This window comes from Stegostoma tigrinum, chromosome 30, assembly GCF_030684315.1.
Source record: "Stegostoma tigrinum isolate sSteTig4 chromosome 30, sSteTig4.hap1, whole genome shotgun sequence".
Taxonomy (NCBI): Eukaryota; Metazoa; Chordata; class Chondrichthyes; order Orectolobiformes; family Stegostomatidae; genus Stegostoma; species Stegostoma tigrinum.
Window position 1 is genome coordinate 12,012,796 of NC_081383.1, and position 14,366 is coordinate 12,027,161.

Here is a 14,366-nt window from a genome sequence, read left to right on the forward strand (position 1 = left end):
AACTAGAGGGCATAGGTTTAAGATGAGAGGGGAAAGATTTAAAAGGGGCTTTAGGGCATTTGTTTCATGCAGAGGATAATGTGTGTATGGAATGAGCTGTGAGAGGAGATGGTGGAGGTGGGTACAGTTACAACATTTAAAATACATCTGGATGGGCACTTGAAGAGTTTAGAGGGATATGGGCCAAATGCTGGCAAATGGGACTCAAGTAATTCAGGATACACAGTCATAGTTATACAGATGTACAGCATGGAAACAGACCCTTTGGTCCAACTCATCCATACCGAGCAAATTTCCTAAATAAATCTAGTCCCATTTGCCAGCACTCGGCCCAGATTCCTCTAAACCCTTCTTATTCATATCCCAACTAGATGCCTTTAAAATGTTGCAATGTTCCCAGCCTCCACCTCTTCTGCTTGGCAGCTCATTCTATACACACAGCACCCTCTGTGTGGAAAAAATTACCCCTTAGGCGTCTTTTAAATCTTTCCCCTCTCACCTTTAAACATATGCCCTCTAGTTCTGTGCTCCCCCACCCCAGGGAAAGGACCTTGTCTATTTTCTCTATCCATGCCCCTCGTGATTTTATAGCTCTCTATAAGGTCACTCCTCAGCTTCCAAAGCTCCAGGGAAAATAGCCCCAGCCTATTCAGCCTCTCCCTACAGCTCAAAGCCTCCAACCCTGGCAACATCCTTGTAAATCTCTTCTGAACCATTAGTTAGCACGAATAAATTGGGCCAAACGGTCTAGTTTCCATGCTGCTTAACTCTATGACTCTAAAAGATGTCGTCACTGAAGCGTTGTTTTAATAATTTTTTTTGGAAAATAAAAACATATCTAATCGTCTCTCTTGATTTCTCTCTATGCGGCTATTTTGTTTCTTCTTCCTCCTTCTTGGGAGGGTCGATGCAGAATCGATGGACCGTACGGCCTCTTTCTGCACTGCAGGGTTTCCAGGACGATACTGAGAGGTTGGTCAGGGAGCTGACATGACTGCCCGTCATGCTACGAGAGCGAGCAAGAAGACAAGCGAGTGTACGTTCGCGCAGTGAGACAGCTGCCAGCTCTGTGCACGAACTGGTTACCAAGACCATCAGGTGAAACCTGGCTCCCAGGGCGGCGATGCCCACACCGATTGGCTGAGGCGGCTTCCTGGCCTCCTGAGTGACAGCTCGGCCGTATTAAAAGCGATGCAGCGAGAGAGAGCAAGAGGCGAGTCAGTGCCTAATTTAGTGAGTTTTGGGGATTTGCAGCAACTGCATTGGAGCAGAGCGACCTCACAACAAAATAAAACGCCATCGACATGTAAGTGATCGACTGCGTAAAAGAAAAACCAAAGTGCTTTCTCATTTCCAAAATACAGTTTATTTTCTCTCTCCATTGGAGGAAGAGATTTGCAAACTTCAATTATTTATTTTTCAAAGTTAATATACTGGTTGAAGTGACGACAAACTACCACACACACGGAACGATAAAAGTCTTTCGCTGCAATATGCATTTCATTTAAAATATTAAGCGCTGCAGGTTGTTGCTTCAGATGGGTTTCCGAGGCTGTTTTATTATCATGTACATTGTTTGAAAGAAGTCAATCAACACTTTATTTTAAAAGTTAATTCAATTTCGATCTGTTTATAGGTCTCAGCTCTGTCGACGATTAAAAAAATACGTCAAAATGCCAATATGATTGTGAATATGAAGTTTATTCTGAAGCGATACTTGTCTCATACTGACTTCTTCCTAATTAAAATCGAATGGATTTGGCTTTTTGCAACGCTGTGTTTAATTGCACGCCTTTAAAGTTTGTATTTTTAAAATGTATGCATTTCAGATCAGGACTGGCGTTTGTTTTTGAGAGAATGTGGTTCTTCGATAAAATCCGAGGCTCCGTGGAAAACAACTTGAACCGTGACTCCAGCGGCAGGGACACCCAGCAGACCAAAGGCTCCCTGTTCAGTAACGTGCTGACTCCCGACAAGATTCCCGACTTCTTCATCCCTCCCAAATTTCCCAACAGCTCGGCCGAGGGGCCGGCTGCCGACGGTGCGGAGCCGAGGCAGAAGACAAACCTGAAACCTTCCTCGTCCGAGCAGATCCTCATCAGCAGCAAGCCCCAGGGCAGCCCTCGCCTGAGGGGCCGAAGCTCCGCAGAGACCAGCAGTCACCTCCTCAAGGTGGCCAGCCGCCACATTATTCAGATTGAGAGTGCGGATGACACCAACTCTGATGATCAGACTGAAGCGAGATGCAACACCAATTATGACCCTCAGTCACAGAGTGCTATGTCCCTGCCATACATGCCTTTGACACAGACCTCCTATGGCTTTTCCACTTTGACTGAAAGCCCTCACACCAGACGCAAAGAGTCACTGTTCCATATGGACCACGGAAGCCCGGTCACCTCGCCCAATTCCCAGAGGAAGAGGTCCAGCACCCAGAAGGGCAATGGGGAAACCCAGCACCTCAATGCACCAGAGTTCACCCTGTCATTGGCGAGCCCTTGCAGGTACTTCAGTGGCGGGGACAGTGATACCGCCTCCTCTGCTGAATCCTCACCTTTCAACTCACCTCTTCTGTCCCGCTCGGTCTCGGGAGCATCCCTCCTCAAGATGTTCAGCCATGAAAACCTGGCCAAGCATTGCAAACCTTTGCAGTCGTTCACCCGAAACAGCTCTCTGTCCACAGATGAATGCAGCTCGACAGATGCCAGCCCCTGTGTCTCCAGGAGGGTCAGGTGCCCGACTCCTCCCGCTGGTGGCCCTTCAGCTTCGCGGGGGGTTCTGCCCTTGAGTTTGCTCCATTATCAAGACCGAGTACTCAAGGAGCACACCATCCGCCTTAACAAAGGGGGTGCTGTTAGGTTGTCTGCGGAATATGATTGCACTAACGCGCGCCTTCGAATCCGGATCATCACAGCCGAAGATCTTTACGACAAGACATTGGACAACAAAAGCATCAACTGCTGTGTGATTTTGTACCTGACTCCTGGGAAGATTCAGAAGCAACGGAGCACCATCATCAAGAACAGCAGAAACCCAATCTTCAATGAAGACTTCTTTTTTGATGGGCTCCCTCTGGATGAGTTCAAGAGGGCAGCTTTGAAGCTAAAAGTGGTAAACAAAGCATCCAGCCTCAAACGTGATGTGGTACTTGGTGAGAAAGAACTGAAATTGTCCTTATTACTGCCTTTCTTCTGATTATTAGCCACTTTGCTGTGCTTATCTTGAATCAGGTTCCCGTGGGTGAGAAGATAATCTCTCTCAACAATGGCTGACTTGCCGTGAATTCGAAAGCAAAACCATTTAGCCACTTGAAAATGTTGAAAGAGTTTATGGAATAAAGGTAGTTGTTGACGTCCAATTCAGAAATGGATGAAGTGAAGAGATTTGAAATACTTGGGTTTTGTCACTTGAGGGAATTCATATTTTTCTTTTACTCTCTTTTTAAAAGTGTCACAATTGGAGAAACAGATGACAATGGATAGAATCCCTTATTGTGGTATAATTTAAGTTATGTTGTGAGGAAAGAGAGTGGACAGTACACTGAACTGTACTCATTCGCTCCAAGTGTAGCCCACCGATGATAACTATAATTCTGCGTCAGGGAATGAAGACCTGTATCTCCACAAACGTTCTGTGGCTCGGCATATCATGCAGTGCTGCTTTCCTTTCTGATTTCCACGTGAAGAGACAGCTCCTGCAGACAAGCAAATGCCCAATCAGAGGGCCATGAGTTTGAATCCTAGAGTGTCTCAGCTAAAAGTCTTGAACTGTAAACATCCATTTCATTCGTGCATATTACAGGGAAGCAATGGACCCTATTGAGACCGTTTCAGGCGCTTCCAGCAGCCAACACAAGAGGCTGAACAGTTGATTACAGCTTTAAACATGAAAGGCATGAAGGAAGAGGTGAAAGGCTGATTTAATTAATCTTTGTAAAAGTTACTTAATCTAAGTATACATATTGTGAATGCTAAATATGTGAAGGAAACCTCTTTCAGTTTAGCTGACTAGAAATAGATTTGGAGCATGTATTATATTAGCTTATGATCATTTGTGTTTCAAAATATATACTGTAAGACATAGTTATTAACAAAATGTTCTGTAAGATCATTTGAACAATAGTTTGATAAAGTATTCACTGCTTCAGTGCATGGGGTGAGCTAAATTCTGGTATCACATTCTCATTGAAGGGAAAACCGTGCGTGTATCATTCATCTTCTTTCTGTGAGATTTTTGTATGTTGCAAGTATGGTATTGACTATATAAAACTGCCTGATTATTATTGTGTACTAACACTTTTTTGCTTGAACTTCATAAAGGCCAGCTGGCAACTTCTGTGTAATAGCTTACTGTCTGTGTAGAAATACCAGAAAAACACTACTGTGAGCATAAACACAGGAAGTGCTGGAGGAATTACTCAGCAGGTCAGCCACATCTGAAGAGAAGAACTTAACTTTTTGAGTTGGATCTTAATTTCTTCTGAAGAAGAGTCCTATTTGCTCCACTGATAGTACCAGACCTGTTGGGTATTTCTACCATTTTTACTATTTATTGGAGATTTACAGCATCTGCAGGTTTTACTTTTGCTTTTGTTATGACCTTGTGAATGTGACTGGTGAAAAATAATGTGTCCAAGGTCTTGTTGAAGAAAGTTGCATGCAAGATTCCGATTGTATCTGTATTTGTGATTGCACTAAAAAGCTTGTATATCTTTTATTAGTTCCAACTTACACTTAAGAAATGGAAATTTTGTTTTACTTTAACATTGGTTCCCAAGTTGATTTATTCTCATTACTGGCCATTTTAAACTCAGTAGTGTTGCACGACTAATTGGTTTGAAATAAATAGCTTTTGAGAGGAATGTATAGAGGGAAGAAACCAAAATGGTGGATGCATATCTGCTTGTATATAGAATAGAATCATATCCGTACAGTGTAGAAGCTGGCTATTCAGCCCATTGAGGTCACACCAAACCTCTGAAGAGAATCCCACCGTGATCCTCTTCCTATCCTATCCCTGTAGCCTTGGTTTTCCTCATTGCTAATCCACCTAGCCTCTACACCCTGGATTCTATAGACAAGTTAAAATGGCTGATCCACCGAGCCTGCATATCTTTGATCTGTGGGAGAAGACTGGAGCCCCAGAGGAGACTGACACAGTTACAGAGAATGTGCAAACTCCAAACAGACAGTTGTCCAAAACTGGAATTGAACGTTGGTCACTGTTGCTGTGAGGCCACAGGGCTAACCACTGCGCGATTATGTTGCCCTGAAAGCCAACGTGTTTTTAGTTGGAGTAAGAAAATATGGAATTAGGTTCCAAAGTCATTTGATGGATCCCACTAATCATGATACAATGGTATTTGAACATCTCATTAAAATATTCCAATGACCTGCCCAGTTTTGAATTGAACAAAACATCCAAACAGGGAAAAGCAATCCACTAGACTACTACCCCAGTGCAAGATAGCATGAAATTGATTTCGATTCTGTGCCATTTTTAAAGTAAATTTCATGGCTAAATTCATAGTAGCAAACAATTTTCTTTTCTGAGCCTTTTACAGTTTGGTAAATGGCTTTCCATACTTACTACAGTTCCACCAGCTTAGATTACAATGAAATTGGAAAACTGATCTATTTGAAAACTTGAAATGTGCTAGGAATACTGTGGCCTATTTCAACTGGTGTCAACTGGCAACTTTTTGAGTCTAATAACTTGTTGAATTGCTGTAGACTTCATGAAGAGCACAAGATGTATTGTTGAGTTATTATCATATAAATAAATCTCTAAGGACGAAATAATTTATGAGGCACCTCAGAATATACATGTTCGGTAAATAAACCTAATTTATTATTCGATTATTAATATTTATTAAGCAAATGAGAATGAATGTTTACATTTTATGCATATTGCTGTACAGATCTTACAGTTGTTGTGATTTGTGTCTTCTTTGCCGTTTTAATTTATATGAAACAAATAGTGTTAAAGACAATGAGGCTTCATGAAGCAGTTCTCCCAGTGGTTTGCACTGTTCAATCTGTCCTGGTTTTGTAATTTTAATTTAAAAGTGCAGATCTGGTGGATAAATCAAGTCTGCACAATGTACTGAATCCCCTAATTAAAAATAGTCTGTGGAATGAGTACCTTTTGTTTTGTTCTTATTCTTTTTTGAAACACTTACACAAGGGAAATGATCAGAATCATGAATTGCAAATCTATTTTGAATTGTTAGATGTTTTTTCTTCTTAGAAAACATACAGATTAATTGGACCTCCTCATGATTTTACGTAAGTTCATAATATCAGTTTTGGAATTAATAGTTATTTACATTTCTAAAGAAGGACATGATGTAATGTATCTATATTCTAATGCTACTTACAGCACTCTAAAAAGCATACGCAGTTTAGAATCCCTCATTGTTTCTGCAAAGTAAAAACATTTATTACTTTGCATGTTACCAGGTGAGTATCCATATTCAGTTTGGATTTCACTGAAATTCCTTAGCCTTGGGAACAAATTATAATTGATGGAGAAGCATCAAAAGACCAAATGCACAGCATACTGAAATAATAATGAAATAATCTTCAGAAGTATACAGCTTCCAAGGCAAGGAAAGACCAACAGGCTTTCATTTCTAAGGGAGATTTTCAAGTGGCAAAGTATTGAATCACGTTTGGAGTGGCATAGATTCTAAAGGACAATGTAGTAACACAAATGCTGTCAAGTAGACACCATGGAATCTTGGAAACTCATTGCTCAATGTATCTAAATAAAATGCAACAGTCAATAGAGCCAATAGATTTAGTACAGAAACTAAAATGTACAGGAAGGCAGCGTAGAATCACAATTATTACAGTGCAGAAGGAGGCTATTCAGTCAATCATGTCTGTATCAACTATTATTTAGTGCCAATATCCTTTAATTTCCCCATATTCCTGCAAATGATTACAATCCAAATACCCATCCAATACCCTTTTGAATGCCTCAGTTGAACCCACCTCCACTACATTTCCAGACACTGCATTCCTTCTTTGTTGCATAAAAATGTCTTTCTATCACATACCCCCTTGCTTCATTTGTACATCATTTTAAATTTACACCCTCTCATCGTGCTCCTTCTACATTAAAAACAGCTTCACTGTATATACTCTGCCCAGATCACTCATGACTTTGAAAACCTCAATTAGACCTCCTCTCAGCTTTCTTTCTGGGCAGAACAACCATGTCATGATATAATGATATTCTAGGTTCTTCTAAGTAATGTATCCACAAAAATCAAAGAACTCCTACAGTGTTAAAGCAGGTTATTCAGCCCATCAAGTCCATACCAATTTCCAAAGGGCCTCCCACCCACACCTATGTATTTCCAATGTCTAATCCATCTAGCCTACACATCTCTGGACAATTTAGCATGGCCCAGCCATCTAATTTGCACATTTTTGAATAGTGGGAGGAAACCTGTACAGACATGGGGAGAACATGCAAAGTCCACACAGTCACCCAAAGGTAGGATTGAACTTGGGTTCCTGACAATGTGAGGCAGCAATGCTAACCACTGAGCCACTAAACCACACCTGGAAATTGATGAATTAGGAGGACAAGTAAGTAATTCAATCTTATAAGCCTGCTTTGCTGTTCAATATGATCATAACTGATCTGTTTATGCTCTGAATTCTACATTCCTAGCAAGAACCTATTTCACATTGCTTCAAAATGATCAGTGAGCCTGTGTCCACCATCTTCTGAGGCAGAGTGTCCTGAACAGTCCAAGAGAAAGCAAATTCCTTCAATAAGCCAATTTTGGTCATCAATGTACTTGGAAGACACTTAAGCTCTGGAGGCATTGCAAAGGAACATCTATAAAATTAAATTGAGAGGTTTCAGGCGTCATAAATTGCTGACAGGTTCATGAACTAAATAGGCTGAAAGCAATGGATTGGAAACAGAACCACAGTTTGTTTTTATGTCAGAAATATACCTCCAGAGAGAAATTAAGTGGGTGAGCTTGTAACTCAACAGGAAACCAGATGCTATGCTAATTAAGGCCAATTGCACCATTCTCTAAGCTGGGTGGGCAGTAAGAGATTTTCTTCTAAAGTTCTTCCACCTTCAGTAGCAGGAAAGTGAGTAGGAGGTGCAGTCTCAGCCACATTTTCAAAGATTTAATATAACAGACAGCGACTGGGATTGGTGGGGCTGCCTACAGAGTGGTCTTCAACAGTAAATGCACCAGCAAGGCAAGAAAGGGCTTTTGTGTCTGCCAGAAGTTACCACTTCAGCCTCACAGCGCCATAGACCTGTATGTGTGAGAGTCTCCTCCAGGTGCTCTGGTTCCTCCCAGAGTCCAAGGAAGTGCAGGTTAGGTGGATTGGCCAAGCTAAATTGCCCATTTTGCCCAGGGATATACAGGCTAGGTGGGTTAGCTATGGTTAAAAACCCCATCCGGGGTTTATGAAGATGGGGTGTGGGAGTGGGATGCCCTTTGGAGGAGAGTGCAGACTTGATGGGCTGAATGGCCTCTTTCTGCACTGTGGGGATTCAATGACACCAGGAGTGGGTGCTCCACAGCCATTTGTTGAGTTCCCACCTCCGGGCAATTAATCTGCCCTCTCAAAAATCCTCATCAATGTCCTTAAAGAGCCTAATTACCCAGCTGCCTTCCTTGCTGACCTCTGAATTGTCCTTCTCTGAAATGTTTTTTTTATTTGAAAAAATATACTTTATTCATAGGATCTACAAAAAATTAAACATATTTATACACCTATCCAGTCATGCAAGCCGCTCCGGGTTACCCAGGGGGTACGTACACCAACTAAAGGGAAAAAACAAAACAAAGCAAAAACAAAACAAAAGAAAGAAAAATACCCCGGCAATCGTCTCCCCGCACAGTCCCCGTTGGCCCCTGACCAGCTGGGGAAGGTGCCAGCTGGGTCCAGTTACCCAAAGGGGCCCTTTGTTCTATTCTGGACGAGGGGTTTCATATGGTGGTCTTTCCCTTCTCCGAAATGTTGAGTAATAAAATCACAGACTTAAATGAGGCATGCCCCAGTTATGTTGGGAATTTTGGACTCAAACTCTGTGGGACTGACACCATTAGAGAGCTACAGTGACTAACTCTAAGGGATACAAAACATTGTCTGCCAAATGTCACCATTCCAGAGAGAATGAACAATATGAAAGAAACTATCATTTTGTTCCCTGAGGCAAACTGCGGTGCATTTACTGCGAACCATGAACAATCTTGTTGCTTGTGATGATACAAACAAGCAAATTAGGAAAGACAAGAGGGCCATTTGGTCCCTCAAATCAGTTCCATCATTCAATAAGGTCATGACTGATGTGAGTAATCCACATTCCTGCCTTCCCCAATAACCCTTCACTTCTTTGCTTGTCATAGTCTGTTCACCTAGAATCATAGAATCTCTGCTGTGTGGAAGCAGACCATTTGCCCCATCAAGCCCACACCAACCCTCTGAAGACCATCACAATCAGACCCACCACCTGACCCCATCCCTGTAATCCTGCATTTCGCATGGCTAACCCACCTAGCCTACACATTCCTGAACACTATGAGCAATTTAGCATGGCCAATCCAACTAACCTGCTCATCTTTGGTCTTTGGGAGGAAACTGGACCACCCGCAGGAAATCCATGCAGACACTGGGAGAATGTGCAAACTCCACACAGATAGTTGCCTGAGTGTGGAATCAAACCTGAATCCCTGGCAGTGTGAGGCAGCAGTGCTAACCACTAAGCTATCATGCCACTCCCATTAAAAATACTCAAATGCTGCTTCCGCATTTAAAAGACTCAGCCTTGTGTGAGAAAAATTATTTTTCTTAAGTTTTGTTTTAAATAGGTGGTCACTTACTTTTAAGCAGATTTAAATTATTTCTAGATTTTCCTACAAGAGGAAACATGCTTTCTGTATCCACCCTGTCATAACCTCTCTGTCTTTTGTATATCAACTCTCGCAGATAGAAGCCAAGCCTGCCCCAAGACTTTGCTCATAAGACAGACCACCTGTTCCAGAGTAAACCTTCTCTGAACTGCTTCCAAGACAGTTATATCCTTCCTTAAATAAGAAGAATAATAATAGGCACCGCACTCCAGATGTGGTCTCAGTAATGCCACATATAACTGAAGCATTATCTCCCTTCTTGTCTCTTCAATTTCCCTCGCAAGAAACATGAACATTCTATGGCTTTCTTGTTTACTTGCTGGACCTACATATGAACCTTTTGTATCCATGCACCCAGATCTCTCTGCAATGCAGAACTCTGCCACTCACTTATTGTGCATTATGAGCAGTCTGGGGGTGGTGTTGGGATGATCGAGAAGCTTACATGGGTATGTTTTGGTGTCGGATCAAAAATGAGCAGATTTATTTAATTTAATTGCAAAATTACTTAGGAAACATTGAAACTCATGGGGCTGCTTTCTACAGATGCTGTGTTCTCCATTCTTCCATTGCCAACAGCTGAAAACCCATCCAACAGCTGTATTGCAATGGGATGCTGAACTTGTTCCCAAATGAGATTTCCATCCCTGGCCAGGAGGAAGCCCCGCCCTAAAGAGCTGCCAGACAATCTGATTGGTCAGCAAGTTGCAGCGGCACCAGGATAGAGCAGTGGTCACTGCTGCGACATCAGGCAGTGTCCAAGGAAGAAGGCAGATGGAGCCCATAGTCGAAGATGAGTCTGAGGTTTTGTGTTGGGCCTTGCTGGCAGATTGCAGTGAGGCTGTAGGAATGTGATTGAGAGGACAGAGTGGGTGGCGTGATAGCAATATAGGTGTTGTGATCTTTCAGGCATGCCTCTGATGGTCACAGTGGATACCCCCAAAAAGAGGTAACTCCCCCATTCCTACTTGACTGTGTTGTAAAAAGACTTTGGCATCCTGGAGCAACCTTGTGATGATGTCACTGAGCTGCATAGCACTGGAAATATGTAGAACATTGCGTGTCGTATATGGACACGAACACCCAAAGACAATACAGACCCTAATGTAATTACAAGATCAAAATATGGTATACAAGCAATTACCATGTAAAGTGGTAATTAATATTAATGTGCAACAAATAATGGGGGCCAATTACTTGAGTTGGCTGGATAGCTGGGTACATTCCTACACCAACTGAGGTTCAAGGAAATTACCAACAGCTTCCATTGCCTGAGGTGTGGAGACCCTCAGTTTAAACCACCATCAATTATCTCTCTCTAATGAGAAAGCAGCCCTATGTATTGGTAAGATTATGGCAACTTTACCATATCTTGATAATAAATAATGTTGTTTTGAAGACTGTGTGTGAAAACTGTTCATGACTTCCCCTTCTCCTGGACCAGTCTGTCTTGAAATCAAACTCATAGTGTGGCGTTAAATCACATGATAAAAGGGACAGCAGCCTGTGTGCTGAAACCTCCTCATCTACTTGCCTTACCTCTCCACTCTCTCTTGCTGCAGTATACAGCACTCGAAGTGCAATAAGGTTCCTAACTGGCTAATGGTTTAAGTAGGCCCTAGGGTAAATTGCCAGATGCTTTCCCTTAATAGACGAGACAGGTTAGGGATGGACTGGAAAGCAGTGAGAAGGTTTTATCTTATGAGTGTCCCTGGCTTTAAATATGCCCATGGAGTGTTGTAAAATCCCATGAACTCTGGCTTGCTATCTCAGCCCCATAAAAAGCAATGGGAATGCATCCCAACAGGCTTTGCTTTAACTACAAAAGATGAACATGTTAACATAACCAATTGGCTCAAGAAAGTTGTTCGGTAAATATACAATGTGAGGTGGACAATTGATCCATGCCATAAATATCTTATGCTTGAATATTAGGAAATTGGGCAGAAGCTCCATGTGTAAACACAACATAAATACATAAAAGCTAATGAGAATTAACACAGAGATAATATTCTCTTTCAGGGAAAACATGCATAAGAGCTTTTAATAATAGGATTAATTAAGCGTGCAGAGGAGGCAACATTTTCAGAGAAACAACTATCAGTTTTATTGCCAGAACGCAAAATGTTCCAAGAAGACATTAGTTATTTCAAGAATTGAGATTTTATTCAAAATTTTAAGTAGTAATATCATCTTGGCAATGAATCAAACATGTGATATCGGAAAAACAATACCTTAAATTTCCATGAAAATTAAAATTGGGAGAGATGTGTAATATCTGGTGGCTCCAGTAACATCCAACTTGCACAATGACCAGAATCAAAAGACCCCATAGTGTTTGATTAGATTTTCCGCCCTAAACATTTTAACTGGTTTAGTTTCATTTTAATTGGGGAGCCAATAGCCTAATGTTGTTATCACTAGATTATTAATTAAGAGATCCAGATAATGTTCTGTGGATAATAAAATGTGAGGCTGGATGAACACAGCAGGCCAAGCAGCATCTCAGGAGCACAAAAGCTGACGTTTCGGGCCTAGACCCTTCATCAGAGAGGCGGATGGGGAGAGGGAACTGGAATAAATAGGGAGAGAGGGGGAGGCGGACCGAAGATGGAGAGTAAAGAAGATAGGTGGAGAGAGTGTAGGTGGGGAGGTAGGGAGGGGATAGGTCAGTCCAGGGAAGACGGACAGGTCAAGGAGGTGGGATGAGGTTAGTAGGTAGCTGGGGGTGCGGCTTGGGGTGGGAGGAAGGGATGGGTGAGAGGAAGAACCGGTTAGGGAGGCAGAGACAGGTTGGACTGGTTTTGGGATGCAGTGGGTGGGGGGGAAGAGCTGGGCTGGTTGTGTGGTGCAGTGGGGGGAGGGGACGAACTGGGCTGGTTTAGGGATGCAGTAGGGGAAGGGGAGATTTTGAAACTGGTGAAGTCCACATTGATACCATATGGCTGCACGGTTCCCAGGCGGAATATGAGTTGCTGTTCCTGCAACCTTCGGGTGGCATCATTGTGGCAGTGCAGGAGGCCCATGATGGACATGTCATCAAGAGAATGGTTCCCCAACCCCGCACGGCCCGTTTCTATCTCCTTCCCAAAATCCACAAACCTGCCTGCCCTGGTCGACCCATCGTCTCAGCCTGCTCCTGCCCCACCGAACTCATCTCCACCTATCTGGACTCCATTTTCTCCCTTTTGGTCCAGGAACTCCCCACCTACGTCCGTGACACCACCCACGCCCTCCACCTCCTCCAGGACTTCCAATTCCCTGGCCCCCAACACCTCATTTTCACCATGGACGTCCAGTCCCTGTACACCTGCATTCCGCATGGAGATGGCCTCAAGGCCCTCCGCTTCTTCCTGTCCCGCAGGCCCGACCAGGCCCCCTCCACCGACACTCTCATCCGCCTAGCTGAACTCGTCCTCACACTCAACAACTTCTCTTTTGACTCCTCCCACTTCCTACAGACTAAGGGGGTGGCCATGGGCACCCGCATGGGCCCCAGCTATGCCTGCCTCTTTGTAGGTTACGTGGAACAGTCCCTCTTCCGCACCTACACAGGCCCCAAACACCACCTCTTCCTCCGGTACATTGATGACTGTATCGGCGCCGCCTCTTGCTCCCCAGAGGAGCTCGAACAGTTCATCCACTTCACCAACACCTTCCACCCCAACCTTCAGTTCACCTGGGCCATCTGCAGCACATCCCTCACCTTCCTGGACCTCTCAGTCTCCATTTCAGGCAACCAGCTTGTAACTGATGTCCATTTCAAGCCCACCGACTCCCACAGCTACCTAGAATACACCTCCTCCCACCCACCCTCCTGCAAAAATTCCATCCCCTATTCCCAATTCCTCCGCCTCCGCCGCATCTGCTCCCACGATAAGTCATTCCACTCCCGCACATCCCAGATGTCCAAGTTCTTTAAGGACCGCAACTTTCCCCCCACAGTGATCAAGAACGCCCTTGACCGCGTCTCCCGCATTTCCCGCGACACATCCCTCACACCCCGCCCCCGCCACAACCGCCCCAAGAGGATCCCCCTCGTTCTCACACACCACCCTACCAACCTCCGGATACAGCGCATTATCCTCCGACACTTCCGCCATTTACAATCCGACCCCACCACCCAAGACATTTTTCCATCCCCACCCCTGTCTGCTTTCCGGAGAGACCACTCTCTCCGTGACTCCCTTGTTCGCTCCACACTGCCCTCCAACCCCACCACACCTGGCACCTTCCCCTGCAACCGCAGGAAATGCTACACTTGTCCCCACACCTCCTCCCTCACCCCCATCCCAGGCCCCAAGGTGACATTCCAAATTAATCAGAGGTTCACCTGCACATCTGCCAATGTGGTATACTGCATCCACTGTACCCGGTGCGGCTTCCTCTACATTGGGGAAACCAAGCGGAGGCTTGGGGATCGCTTTGCAGAACACCTCCGCTCAGTTCGCAACAAACAACTGCA

The 14,366-nt window shown here is 43.9% G+C and overlaps 1 protein-coding gene across 1 annotated transcript; it reads left to right on the top strand.

Moving 5' to 3' along the window:
* The first annotated feature begins 1,077 nt into the window (after positions 1-1,077).
* Positions 1,078-6,141, top strand: LOC125465687 (C2 calcium-dependent domain-containing protein 4C-like). Its single transcript, XM_048559418.2, has 2 exons — positions 1,078-1,306; positions 1,830-6,141. The coding sequence occupies exon 2, from the start codon at positions 1,858-1,860 to the stop codon at positions 3,193-3,195; it is 1,338 nt and encodes a 445-aa protein (XP_048415375.1). The 5' UTR covers positions 1,078-1,306; positions 1,830-1,857; the 3' UTR covers positions 3,196-6,141.
* Positions 6,142-14,366: the final 8,225 nt, after the last annotated feature.